Source organism: Echinops telfairi, unplaced genomic scaffold, assembly GCF_000313985.2.
Source record: "Echinops telfairi isolate 266 unplaced genomic scaffold, ASM31398v2 ScPeMD7_1;HRSCAF=3_0, whole genome shotgun sequence".
In the NCBI taxonomy this organism is placed as follows: Eukaryota; Metazoa; Chordata; class Mammalia; order Afrosoricida; family Tenrecidae; genus Echinops; species Echinops telfairi.
The window spans coordinates 16,592,867-16,607,180 of NW_022103896.1; the positions used below are offsets into that span (position 1 = coordinate 16,592,867).

At 51.5% G+C, this 14,314-nt stretch overlaps 1 protein-coding gene across 5 annotated transcripts in view; it reads right to left on the reverse strand.

Moving 5' to 3' along the window:
- Nucleotides 1–1,338: 1,338 nt before the first annotated feature.
- The window catches only part of TBC1D31 (TBC1 domain family member 31), a 51,343-nt gene continuing 38,367 nt past the window's right edge, over nucleotides 1,339–14,314 (reverse strand). For all 5 annotated transcript variants that reach the window (XM_045286997.1, XM_045286996.1, XM_004697663.2 and 2 more), the window contains 8 exons: nucleotides 13,949–14,181; nucleotides 13,526–13,678; nucleotides 10,928–11,063; nucleotides 8,224–8,316; nucleotides 6,427–6,567; nucleotides 4,775–4,969; nucleotides 2,483–2,624; nucleotides 1,339–1,684 (listed from right to left, as the gene is read on the reverse strand). In XM_045286997.1, coding sequence (XP_045142932.1) covers nucleotides 1,551–1,684; nucleotides 2,483–2,624; nucleotides 4,775–4,969; nucleotides 6,427–6,567; nucleotides 8,224–8,316; nucleotides 10,928–11,063; nucleotides 13,526–13,678; nucleotides 13,949–14,181 — 1,227 coding nt within the window. In that variant the 3' untranslated portion in view covers nucleotides 1,339–1,550. The remainder of the gene's footprint in view (nucleotides 1,685–2,482; nucleotides 2,625–4,774; nucleotides 4,970–6,426; nucleotides 6,568–8,223; nucleotides 8,317–10,927; nucleotides 11,064–13,525; nucleotides 13,679–13,948; nucleotides 14,182–14,314) is intronic.

The following is a 14,314-nucleotide window of genomic DNA, read 5'->3' on the forward strand; positions in this document are numbered from 1 at the left end:
CAAATCTTGACAAGAGTAGAAAGCTTCATCTTTCTCCTGAGGAGCAGTTGGTGGTTTCAAACTGCTGACCTCTTGATGACAGACACGTCATGCAAAAGAACATGCTAAGTCAGTGTCGACACACAGGACAGGGTAGAACCCACGCCCCCGTGGGTTTTTGAGACTGTAACTCTTCAGTGGTTAGCAGCCCAGTGAGTAACCACGACTTCACCAGGGCTCCTGAGATCCACTCTGGGTAGGTGTCAACACTAGTGAGAGGGAACTCCAGGAGAGACCAACTGGCACCGCCAAGCTGCCTGTCGTGGGCACACAGTCAGCATGTGGATGCATTCAGGGGAGCGATTTCCAGTTCCCCGAAGTCCCGCCCAATGCATTTCCTCTCCTGCGTCCCCATGATCCCACCACGCCCCCCACTGCAGGACCAAAGAGGGCATGTCGCTCACCCGCTGGGGACCCAGAGGGCCTTGGGCTGACAGTCTGCCGTTCTAGGACTTTCCTCATTGGAACCGAGAGCACTTCCTTACTCAGAGGCTTTGTGATCACGGCATGCGCCTGGGCATCAACACAGCAGCATGGGGGTGTGGGGTGCAGAGGGAGTGTCAGGAGGGACAGGAGCGTGGCTTGAGGCAAAGCTTGCAAGGGTGGGGGTGGGGCACCCAGAGTGCTGGGGGACAGAAAAGCTGTGCCATTGTCCTGTCCAGTCCACGCTGTGAGTGAGGAGTTGCCGGTCAGCTCGGTCCAGGCTGTACAGTTGTGAGATTTCTTTGGGGTGTGTCGACGTTTGGTTGTGATTTGGGTGAAAGTTCCACTCAACAGGAGTTTCCACCCGACAATTTATACGTGTTTGGTCTTGTGCCCTGCCTGTAATCCCCTCAGGGTACCAGCCCCCATCCCAGGCCCTGCCGGCTTCCATTTCCTTTGCCCCAGCTTTCCTTTTCTGCCCGGACCCCCTTTCCTGCACCTCTGTGCCCCGGTGCTGGTGCTGGTCTGAGTGGCGTGATCCATTGGTGAGGGCAGAATTCAGTACCAGGTTGGAAGGGTGTTTCAGGGCCCATGACCTTTTAAACTACAGGTCCCGAAACTTATTTGGCCTACTGCACCCCCTTTTCAGAAGCAGCATTACTCCGTGGCAGCCCCTTCGCAGCTAAAGACCTTTGTACTCTACTAGCCCACCACCCAGGGTCGTGTAGGTAGCTGCTTCTGTAGTAGGCCACCGGGATCGTTCCAGCGCCCGCCCAGCCCCGCAAGGGGCAGTATCGCTCACTTTGGGAAGACGCAATTTAAAATACACCCTCACCTGCAGCTCTGTATGCCGTTACCTGGAGGAGCCTACACAAGTTTCAATGGCTCAAAAAGATTTTATTGTAAAAGTACCAGAAGCTATTTACAAGCCCAAAGTACCGGATGAAATAGAACACATAATTGTTGGACACGTTTTGCTTTCCCATACGAAAGCTGAGTGTAATAGGAATTTAAAATAAATAATCTAGAAGAATCAGGTCCGTGATTGCAATGCAGGAGTCTCTCGCTGTCTCCGGGTCACGTGGCCCCTAAGATACCAAAAGCGGGGGGTCCGGACACCTGCCCCTTGCACGCGCCGCCAGCCTCTGGCGGACGGATCTCGCTCTCTCCATGAGGTCTTGCTCCGAGGGCTCCGGGCCTGGTGGTCTGCGGTGTAAGGTGCCTTGAAAACAAAATATACAAGGGATGTCCACTGGTACAGACAGGAACCGGAAACACAGGGAATCCAGGGCAGATGATCCCTTCAGGACCAGTGGTGTGAGTGGTGATACTGGGAGGGTAGGTTGGAAAGGGGGAACCGATTACAAGGATCTACATGTGACCTCCTCCCTGGGGGACGGACAACAGAAATGTGGGTGAAGGGAGACGTCGGACAGGGCAAGATATGACAAAATAATAATTTATGAATTATCAAGGGTTCAAGAGGGAAGGAGGAAGTGGGGAGGGAGGGGGGAAAATGAGGAGCTGATGCCAGAGACTTAGGTGGAGAACAAATGTTTTGAGAATGCTGAGGGAAATGAATGTACAACTGCACTTTACACAACTGATGTATGTATGGATTGTGGTAAGAGTTGTATAAGCCCCTAATAAAACGATGAAAAAAAAAAAAGAAAGAAAGTTGGTGGAGAATAAAATGAGGTGACCGTGGAACTTTTTCACGAACTTTCTTAAGCCCCGCATGTCAGTTTGATTCTGATGAGGCCATCGTTGTAAGCCTCATGTGGACCACTGTCCGAGGAGATCCTACGGGGCTGCCCTGTGCCCCTCACAGACCCCTCGGCTGAGGACCGGCTGCGGGGGAAGCCTGGTTTTACCCACATAACCTGGGGGCTCGAGTGCTGACCCCAGTAATGACTGGTGGGTTCAGAGAGGTGGTCTGTTTTAAAAAATGGGAGTCCTGATTTGTGAACTGAAGTTCTGTCCACAGTCCCACCTCTGGCCACAGCCCACGGGCACTTACCTTCGAAACAACACGGGTGTTGGGCGTGGCCTAAGGCCTCACTCAGCTCCTGCTCCAAGAACCACCTTCTGGACCCATCTAAATGGGCACACTCTGTCTTTCCTGATCTCAGCTGGGACTCTTTGTCTTCGACTTCGTCCCACTAGTACAAATAAGTGGGGAAAAATAAATGCAAAAGACTACACGGTAACTGTGAGAAAGTGGGTTCCCGCAGGGGACCCTGTCCCCACCCCCTGCCCCAGTCCCTACAGCGCTCCTGATACATTGATGGATGGTCACGTGGGGCTCAACCCAGGCTGTGGGAAAAATGTGAAAGCAGAGGCCCACTGATGGCCCCTCAGGGGCACTGAGCACACCGAGGGCCCACCAGCAGTTGCTGGAACAGCAACGGTAAGGGGAAGCTGATTTAACTAGAATGCCATGCCTCCCTTGTGAGGCTGTGAGACCAGAGACGGAAGCCTTGGTCCCACTCAGGCCCCCACACACGACAGTCATGCATTGCTATGGTCCCGCCTCCTTCTGCATAAATGAGGAGACGGCCTTACAATCAGCTCAGCAAAAATAAAGCAGGCCTCTGTCTCCTCCCTTTGAGGGGACCACGTCTGGATGACCTCCTAAGGTCACCGAGTTGCTACTCACTTTAGAAATCAGGGCTCTGGACACACATGCCACCCTTAAATGACTGTCTCCCTTCACACGCACACCACCTGCAGACCAGCCCTGGTGGCCACAATCTCGGCCTGGAAGACGTGCAGCAGGGCCGTCCTCTAGCCCTCTGTCCCTGTCTGGCAGGCAGGGCCCCCAGACCACTGGGATGAGGCAGCGAGAAAGTGAATCTGGACTAACGACTTGAAAACAAGATGCTGTGAACAACTTCCAGAGCAGACATTATGACCGGTCAGCAAGACGGGAAACGAACATGGGCGGACGCCAGCTCTCTAGTCCCTGCTCTCCTGGAATCCACTGCGTCCTTGGGGAAGTCCACGTGCGTTGTGTCTAGGTCAGCATCTGCTGTCTCGGCCCTAGTCTTGTTGAAGGGCAAGTCTGGCGGATTTTCGACTTAGGACACGTAAGTGTGACGAGCACCCTTAGTTGCCTCCTGAAAAGTCCACTGCTACTTCTGTAGGAACAGCATCTGTTTCATTTGGGAGGGCAATACCCCCCTCTAAACAAACAAAAACCACATGGCTACATTTCCCAGCATCCTTTGCAACCAAGTGTAGCTCAAAGCATGATGTGGGCTTTCTGGGACGGGCTTCGAGAGGAGCGGGGACTGGACTCGAAGGCAGTGCACGTGGTTGCTGTGGAGTCTGGATTCGGCAGACAGGGGAACCTTTTGCACTTCTGCTCCACCTGCTTCCCGCTGCCTGGAATCTCTGGGGGGCCTTTGGGAGGGCCAGGGAAAGCGAGGAGGACCCTCCAGGACTCGGACAGAAGCACTGTGGTGAGAGCGCCGGAAGCGAGCAGGGTTTTCTTCTGCCCCATGTGTGGCTGCTCTTGAGCTGGCTCTATGCTCAGGGCAGCAGTAGTTGAGAGACTCGGTGATGCCTCACGGCACTGGGTACAAATCCACTGCACAAGTCCCTCCTTACAGTGTTGAAAAGCAAGGATGTGACTTGAGGTCTTAGGCTCGCCTGGCCCAGGCCAGGGTATTTTCACGCACCTGCGTGAATAAGGAAGCTCCAGGAGCGATCGATGCATCTGGATCCTGGTGCTGGAGAAGAGTCCAGAAGGGAGCAAGATGGTGACACTTCACCTCACGTGCTCTGGACGTCAAGGCACAAGAGCATCAACTAGAAGAAGACTCTCGGCAAGACGGGTTGACTGGCGGCTGCACCAGTGGACTCACACACGACAGCTGTGGCGACGGTGCGGGACGACGTTCCACCGAACAACGGAGCCCGGCTCCCTGAGGACCCGGAGCCGTGCCACCCATGGGGTCGACTCTACTGTGCTCAAGGTCACTGCTCCGTGGGTTTGGGGTAACTGATATTTACGCCCAATTCCGCACCGTTCCAAACGGTTTCCGTTCAAAGTATGAAGAGCTAGATGGACCGGACGCCACTTGATTGCCATCAGCGAGAACCCCTTCAGGGAGCCTTGCTAAGGTGGATGAGAAACGTGCCCTGTCATTCTGATCCGGGCTTCCTCCCTGGGCAATACCTATGAAACTCAGATGGTCCCCAAGATCTCTGTCAAGAAGAGGTGCTGGGTTTGATGATGTTGGCGTTCCGTCACATCACATTTCAAAGTGTAACGTTGGGCCTGGTAAGTTTGCATCCCCTTCCTTACCTTTGCCGACTCCGCCTCCGTCATGGCGTCTAACACCGCCGTCTCTTTCCTCCTGTGGTTCCGGAGGAGCTCGGCGACTTCGCGGTAACACTCGCTGCGCTGCACGTCATCCTGTCTCTGCTTCTGGAAGGCTTGGATACGCCAGTGCGCATCGACGCAGGCCTGCTCGGCGCTGGCCAGGTTTTCCTCCAGTAACTGCAACAGGTCAGTCAGACACCAGGTCAGCCACCAAAAACGAGGGCCGCCCACCCAACCGACACATTCAACCCGGGCTCTGCGGAAAATAATAACAACCCTAACCTAGGAAATCCATCTCTGGTCCTTTGCAAGCGTTTGTTACACTTCAAGGTACAGCTGAAGTGGAGAAGGAAGAAGCTAGGGGATGGGTGGGATTCAACAAGATCCAGGTTTCCAAAGGGGAAAAAATAAAAAAAATAAAAATCCAGGTTTCCAACATTTTGGGGGAGGGGGGGGGAAAGAGGAGGCAGAAGGGAACATATTCCAGGCTGGGAAAACCTCTAAGAAAACTCAAGGGCTCTCCGGAGGCCCGGCCACGGGGCGGATGTCGGCAAAGGTCACAGGGCCCTACCAGCTTCTCATTCCACAAGTGGTAAGCAGGGAGGCACTTCAGTGAATTGCTTGATGGGCTCCTCTGGCCAGACTCTCTGTAATTCCCACCAAATGGCTCCCCCCACGCTCCCGAGGGTCTGGGTAAAAAGTGAGGGATGGTTAACAGAACTGATTTGTGATCACAGAAACCTGGGACACTAATACAGGGACTGGCCGATTCTGCCATCCATCCCAACAGGTAAACAGCGACCCGGTGCGGCGGCAAGGCAGAGAGTGAGGGCTCTCCCTTCTATCCAGAAAGAAGAGCGGGAGTAGAGTGTGTCCTGTGGACTCTGAGGTGCCTGTGCACGGAACCCCGGGTCCAGGGACAGAAAGCTGTGATGGCAGAGCAGCAGCAACGGAACCAGAGCCCCGGCGAGAGCGCAGCGAGCTTCCTCTGGGCCTACTGAGCGCCTTCGGACAGGAGGCCTGCTTCCGGAGCTTGGCGTCTCCAGGCACCTAAATGGGGAGCTAGGATGGCTGACTCAGGGAGCTAGAGCCCAGCTCCTGAGCTCCTTCCCGCGGAGGCTTCCGGTGAAGGGATGTGCCCTTTGGGCATTTATCAACAGTGCTTTAAAAGAAAGCGAGCTTTCTAATACTTCCCGAGCACGGCAGAGGCCACGGGGCCAGGGGCCAGAGAGAAGCCTGCTTAGGCACAGCTGAGAAGAGGCTGTCCCGACCAGAACTGTGTCGGGAACAGCAGTTACCGGGGACAGCATAGCAACCGACTGCAAAGGCTCTGCAAAGGCTGACCTGATGTACTGAACCTCATCTGCTCCAGGCTAACATCTGAGCCCCAACACTGCAGAGCACACATTTTGTAAAGTGACCGTTCTCTTTGTATTTTCTTGTAAGTCTGAACATTCTCAAAGGGTAGGAAAGGTGGCTGTGACTTTCCACGAAGTCACACACACTTTTCTTAAGCATCTGGTCGATCCCGTACAACAACTATGGTGACCGAAGCAAAACGAGCAGGGACCTCAATTTTACGGGGCTCACTGGTGAATCTGCTTGGCTGGGAGACCGACCATCTATCTCTGTACCTTCTGAGCTTTCAGGCTTTGAGCGTGCTCTGTGTCTACGAGCTTGTGAAACATGTGTTCTTCCAGATCCACCTTCCGCCTGTAGGCATCGGCTTCCGCTCTCAGTTCTTTGGCGACATCTTCTTGATTTCTACTAAATTTCTGTTAAAACAAAGCCCGTTTGTAAGACACGGCCAAACCACAGATCTATGTAATAATGCTGAGACGCAGAAATAACTTTTCTTTGTTCAGAACGCTAGTATACACACCGAGAGAAAAGGGTACGTAATAATCTAATTTCAGTCTGGAATGGTGGCGTCCGTGGCTGCGTCCTGTGGGCCCTTCTCACCAATCAGGACACCCTAACAGCTCATTCAACCCTTACAGCCATGGTCAAGGCCGCTGTTCCGCCAAGAAAACACGAGAGACTTGAAACACGTCCCGGGAGGGAAGAGTGGTGTGGGGTCTGGACCACACGTCAGGTTTTGCTTTGTTTTATATTTGAGAAATAATTGTACCCAAATTTGATACACATGGAATGTCCAACTCCTGTGTGTAAGAGAGGTGGCCACAGTATTCTCTGTTTTGTCTCAACACAGACCCATTTCCTCAGCCCGAGGTAAGGAGAGGGCTGGAGGACACGCAGACTCATGGTCACCGCATGAATGGATGGGCAGCAATGAGGTACCAATGGGGATCAAAGACAGAGACTCTTTTGCTGCTCATAAAAATGAGCTTCTCCCAAGGTAAAAATATTTAGACCAACAAAGACCCTTTTCCTGTGTCTTGCCAACTAAAACTGCAGGCACTAAGCAAATGTTTTCCGATGCCCCAGTGGGTTATGCACTTGGCTGTGAACCACAGGGTCCTCAGTCTGAAACCACCAGCCGCCCCAAGGGCGAAAGATGAGGCTTCCTGTTCCTGTAAAGATCTACAGCTTCAGAAACCCAGTTACATTCTGCCCTATAGGGGAGAAAGATGAGGCTTTATATTCCCTCAGAAATCCACAAGGGCAAGTTCCACTCTGTCCTATAGAGTTGCTATGACTTGGAATTGACTTGCCGACAATTAGGAGGAAATATTTGCAGATCTAATTACAGATGGCCTATTCTACCATACAGGAAATCTGTGAGCTACTGCGACAGTTCAGCAGCCACTAGCCTGGTGGCATAGAGGTTATGCATTTGGCTGCTAACTGCAAGGTCAGCAGTTCAAAACCATCAGCCGCTCTGTGGACAGGACAAAGATGAGGCTTCCTACCCCTGTAAGAGTGACAGGCTCATAGAAACCTACAGGGGCGGTTCCACCCTGTGAATCGCAACCAACCCTGTGTTGGTGCGTTTTGAGGGTTTTTCCCCTTTCGTTTCTTTTTATTGGCACAGAATCCATATTTCATACAATTCAATAGTTCAATAATATAAAGAATTGTATAAGTATTACCACAATCAATTCTAGAACATTTTTCATGGTCAAATAATTTTTAAAAAGAGCTGTGTAATCAGTTCTAGGGCTCCCTCCCTGCCTGCCGCATACATTGTTTACTCCCCCAAGCCCCTCACCATCCCTGTCTCCCCCCGTGAGTTCTGAATCACAATTCCATCGGATGTTTCAAAGACGCCCTAAGATGCTGAGAGAAACATGGATTAAAGGAGTACCACAAAGCCCACAAAGTCCAACACTGACCACTCCACAACCCTGCCGGACACCTGACAGTCTGCTGCAGAACACAGCGGGCAGTAACACAGCCACAGAGAGCGAGGGCCGCGGGCAGCTTTGTACAAACCACACTTTTCTGCAATCGGAAGAGGCTGCACCCACCTTCTCATAAAGCCTCCTCTGTGCCTCGAGTTCCAGGCTCCTCATCTCCAGCTCTTTGGCGGTGGTCGTGATTTCTTGATCCCTCATATAGACCTACGGCCAAGCGGCAAACCGTCAGTGCCCAGAGGAATCCGCACAATCATTCGCAACACACTTAGCAGTTGGCAATCCTGTCTGGTAAACCACTCCCTCACAGCATGGGATCAGAACTGGGGTTTTGAAACCAGACAAACGGACACTGTATTAATGCTCTAATATACTAACATGTGGTATCTAGGAATAAATAACCTGTGTGACAGTGTAAGTTTTCGGGGGGATGGAGGGAAGCCAGCACAACAGCCATATGCTCATCTCCCCAGACTATGGGAGCAGATGGCTGATCTTCCAGATGACAGTAACCAATGTTTGGAATGAGAAACACTTAAACAATTTAAATTTTAGTTTAATCTAATTTTGATGTTTAATTAAAGGTAACATTTATTTAATGTTCTTTTGGGTTTAGCGTCTACACTTTTATACATTAAGCTTGGCAACAAGTATCTGTTGGTTGACAGTCAGTGGACAATTCAACATGGGCGTGCTCGGCCTGGGACTGAGTTGATTTCGCGAGCACCTTTTTTCTAAAACGTGATCAGTCAGCAGTTTTCATTCCTGTATACTAGAGGGCTTCAATAAGAGCCGCTCTCAACTAGAGCCTCAGGCACTGCTCAAAAATATCTGGCTGCCTAAAATTTGGCTTCCTTTTTTTAGTGGTGCGAATAGAGAGCGTGATGTGTTTCACAAGTAAGCCCACAAGCACAGGGCAAGCTGCCTTCACGTGGTTAGGGACATAAGGTCCCTACGGTTGCCTTGACGCTGTGTGGGAACAGGGGGACCGAGGGCTAGGACAGAGTGCCAACAGGAGCAGAGGCTCCAAGCTGCTGTCGGAATGGGGCAGGGAAGGCAGAGACAACATTGGGCGGGGAGCTGGGAGGCGGGCACAGGCCAGATCATGTCCCTAAAAGGGCTCTGCAGGACTCTGCCAACAACTCTCCTCCCAGGGTGTGGAATAGAGAAGGCAGAATTCTGAGCCTGCATGAGTTGTTGGGACAAACACACACTCAGAATAATGCGATGCCATTCACTCGTTGAGATAATTAAATGGAATCACAGAATTTAGGAACCAATTTAAAACTAACGGGCCTTACAATAAAACAAGACATACGTAGCATCTCCTGCTACTTTGGGCAAGGTTCTCAGGAGAGACCGGTCCCCGGAGGAGGAGACCAGGCTTAGGGAAAAGAGTTAGCGTAACAGAGGAAGACCCTGAGCAAGACGAGTGGCTGCACAAGCGGCGGGGACAATGGGCTGGCACGAGGCGGTGCCTGTGCCAACGGCAGAGGGCAGGGCAATGCTTTCTTTGCTCTGTTGTACGTGGGGGGAGAAGAGGGAGAGGGGAATTGCTGTGATTCAGCACTGACTCCATGCTACCTAACAACCCTAAAAAGAAAAGGTATTTCTAATCTAGGTGAATTAAAAGTGCCTTTCCTAAAGGTTGAGAAAAGATTCATTATTTCACCAAAGCATACTTGAAGTTCCCCGAAATAGACTATTTCCACTTGCCAATTCTCCCCTAAATTAACCCATAACTTCAGTTCAATCCTGATAGCATCCCTAAGGGTTACTGAGAAATTCTCAAAATCTATTTGGAAAACTAACTTTTGCAAAATACTGAGGAAAACTCGGAAAAGAAGGCCTTCTCACCTGCCGAATGCTGCAAAGACCGTCCATCAGCCTGGGTGGACCTGGCTGAGGCACACGACAAGGGCCGAGGTCATGGACACGTGTGTGAGAGAACACACTGCTGGGTGGGAATCTCTGGCAAAGGACTTGGTGACATTCTATCAATTGCAGGGGGGAAACTGACCTGCCTTTTGGAAAGAAATGAGCTTGGTCCCTAATTCACACCTTACACTACATTTCCAGACAAATCTGGGGTTGGCCAACATTTTGGGGGACACACAGCTAGAGTGCACATCTTTTCCGTATTGGGGGCCCTGGTTTCTGTCTTGACTCCATACCTGTGGCCCGAAAGCGGTCACAGGGGGTAGAGAAACCAGTGGGTGCGGCGGTGCCCCAGTACAAGCATGAGTCACATAAACACGCGCCAGGGACAGCCGGGGGAGAAGCACGCCGTCATAAGAAAGTTCAGAACTGGATCTGTGCAACACCACAAGCAAAAAAATCCAATATCCAACATTTAAAGAGCAAGCTGCCAAAACAGGGCGCCGGGGGGAAGCACCCCCTTCTCTGTACACCTGTAAGAGAAGCGGGCACCCAGGCAGTCCTTTCGCTAGCGACAGCCGTCTGAAAGGCTCCACATTCAGGCACCTTCTTTTGCACTTTACCTCTGGGAATGAACCGAGGGAAGCTGAAGAAGGGCCGTGTTTTTACAGCCCACGAGTGAATTTCCAAGGCAAAAAAGAACAGTCCTAGTTCACAGCGAACTCCGCGGTTAGTGAACACTGACCAGTACTTCTAGAGCAAAAGCCACCGAGGATGCTCGTCAGCTTGACAGATGTCCGCCCAATCCCCCACTATTGAAACACCAGCAGGAGCAGGAATGGCTAAGGGGAGGAGCCAGTCGTGTTGGCTGCGGGCTCCAGGGCACGGTGGCCCCCACAGGCGGTAGTGGCAGGGACAGAAGGCCGCGAGGAGAAGGCACCTTTCTCTCGATTTCGTCGTCCAGTCGCCTCAGCTCCATCTCGCGCTGGTCCAGCTGCTGCTGCAGCAGGCGCCTCCGGGTGGCGTCTTGTAAGTGGATTTCCTTTCTCTTCAGCTCTCGCTTCACAGCTGCCAGGCTGGGGAGACAAAGCCCGTCGGGAGGAATGGAGACAGCATTTCGCAACAGGGATTCAAGCGGGAAAATAGCCCGGTTTCACAGGAAAAGCCCACTTCTCCAGTCGATGTGGGCCAACACAAGTGGCCAGGAGCTCTCTGTGTGAGACTTGCCTGCCTGTTTGTCTGTTTTTTCCCAATCCCAGAAGCCCTGGTGGCATAAGAGGTTCTACATTGGCTCCTGGTGGTTTGAAAAGATAGAGCGTCTGGGCCTTAAAGGCTTGAAGTTAAACAAGCGGCCGTCTAGCAGAGAAGCAACAAGCCCTCATGGAAGAAGCACACCTGCCTGTGTGTGTGAACATGAGGTATGCACGGGATCAGGTATCCGAAGACCCAAAACAAACCAACAAAAATACATACTGCTGAGAACGAGGGGAGACGGAGCAGAAACCCTAACCCATCTGCAGACAACGGGACATCCTCTTACAGAAGGGATGAGTCAAATAGGGTGCAGTATAGCACCGATGAAACACAATATTCCTCTGATGCTTTGAGGCTTCCTCGCCCCCTACTAGCATGACCCCAGTGCTGCCTTTCAGTCCTGGCTAGACTGGATCACGTACACTGGCACAGATAAAGAGCTCACAACACACGGAATCCAGGTCACTTAAACCCCTCAGGACAGAAATGGTTGTAGCGATACCAGGAGGGTAGGGGGAAGGTGGGGGGAGCAGGGGAGGATGGGGAGACCAATCACAACGACCAACACCTAACAACCGCCCCATCCCCAGGGACAAACAACAGAAACATGGGTAAAGGGAGACAGCGGTTGGTGTAAAACATGGAAACAAGAATAATTTGCAATTAATCAAGGGGTCACCAGGGTGGGAGAGGGGGGAAAAGAGGAGCTGATGCCAAGGGCTCAGAGAGAAAGTCAGCGTTTATAAGACAATGATGGCAACATATGGGCAAAGATGCTTGATATAATTGATGTTTGGATGGTTGTAAGAGCCCCAATAAAATTATCTTAAAAAAACAAACGGCTTGGACAAAATAATAATAATTTATAAATTATCAAGGGTTAATGAGGGAGGAGGGAGAGGGGGGAAGGAGGGGGCAAAATGAGGAGCTGATGCCAGGGGCTTACGTGGAGAGCAAATGTTCTGAGGATGATGGGGATAATGAATGCACAAATGTGCTTGACACAACGGATGTGTGTATGGATTGTGAGAGAGTTGTATGAGCCCCCAATAAAATGATATAAAAAAAAAGAATTCTGGAAACCTTGTACCCATCTCAGTAATCTTGATAACTTCTCAACATTTAAGAACTTTTCACCAAGGGTTCAAGCAGAAAGCAAATGTTTTGAGAATGATGATGGCAACAAATGTACAAATGTGCTTGAGACCATGGATGGATGGATGGATTGTGATAAGAATTGTATGTGCCCCAATAAAATGATTTTTAAAAAAAGGTCAGTGGTTCAAATCCCCCACCTGTGCCGAGGGGGGAAGATACGGCTTTTCTGCTCCAGGGAACAGTTTCAGCCTCGGAAAGCCAAAGGGCAGTTCCCCTCCGTCTACAGGTAGGTCACTGCGAGCTGACCCTGACCCACTATGACACCGCTGTATGACAGCACAGGGAAGAAAATGCCCAGACCCCACAAGCCTGGCTCATGGAGACGGCAAAGGGCCACGGCGACCAGCTACCCTGTTCATGCTCAGAGCTCTTTTGAGACAGCACGTCATACTTCTTCCCCGGACCTCCAAAGTAAAAGTTGCGCAAGTGTTTATCAAGTCACACAAATAAAACAAGTTCACTGAGGGTGACCTGTGTGGCCCTGTTCAGAAGAACGTCCGCGTGCCCACTGTGACCAACAAGGGCTTCCAGTCAAGTCCTCCGACAGCCACAGCCGCTGCGTCTCTTCTGAGTCAACGCAAAGCTCTTATCACATGCAGTCTATTAGCTTTAGAATTAACCACCTTTATGGCACCCCGATTTTTGGAAAAGTGGTACCTACAGATTTTTTTACACTTGAGTATCTGTTTATAATCTGTCTGGAAGAAGCACGGTCAGTGTTCTTAGCGATACGGATGGCAAGACTTGGTCTCGCCTACTCTGTGCACGCTGTCAACCAGAGGGACCGGTCCCTGGAGAAGGACATCGTGCTTGGTAAGGCAGAGGGGCAGCGAGAGAGAGCCAGGCCCCTGACGAGAGGGACGGACAGGGCGCTGTGGCCACGGCTCGGGCACAGGAACTGTGGTGAGGACGGCGCAGGGCGGGGGTGTTCTCGCCTGTGGATCAGAACGGACCGATGGCACCTCTCGGCCTCTGCCTCACTGGACTACGGCAGCACGGTGGTGCTCTGTTGTCATTCTTATGCTAAGTGTTACTCTTACAATAAAGAAAACGAACATTTTGGCGCTAGCTCGTAATTCCGTGTCTTTTGGGGGTGGGTGGGGGCCGGGGGGCTGATAAAACATACCGCTGTCTTTGTTCCAGCATTTTCTCTTCTTCCCGAAAGAGAAGTGCTCGTCTGGTTTCCTCAGCCTTACGAAGGAGCTCTTGCCTTTGGTGCCAAGCTTCATCTTCAGCTTCCTGCTGGTCGACCTCAGCTTGCATGTCTTCAATTGTCTGCCTTAAGTAAGTGATAGGCTTTGCTATTAGGACAACTCCAGAAGAAAGAGGTAAGTAATGTTACGCCCAAGAACCAGAACATAAGCTGCCCATCTGATTACTGCCTAGTTGAGGTGTGATGCGAGGTGATGTTGAGTTGACTTCTAGGATGGGACTATGTGTTAAAGCTATCCCTGGTCTCCATCTCTCATTTGCATCGACACTTCCTAACTGAACAGCGTTAGTAAAACAAACATATTCTGTTTCCGTCAAGGAACTGTTCCATAGTTACCTCTCTCTTAGAAAATCCAGCTCATCGTTCCGTATTCGCTCTCGCTCTTGCGTCTGATAATCCACAATAAACCTCGGGTACTGATTGAATACGGGGTACTGCCCCTGCGTCAGCGCGGCAAAGGCACCCAGCATGCTCTCTGGGTGGATGCTGGAGGGGGTGGTGTCCATGAGGTGGTACGCTTCACGAACCACAACATTGATGTCCAGGTTGTTCCGGTGGTGAAAAAAGTACTGTGGAACATCAGGTGTGTACATTGAGATTTACAACACGGCAGTCCCCCGGGGGAATAAAAACCACGGCCCAAACGTGTCAGCGTAAGGTTGTCTCTAAGGGTCTACTGTCTCTCGGCAAGCTCGCTGTTTT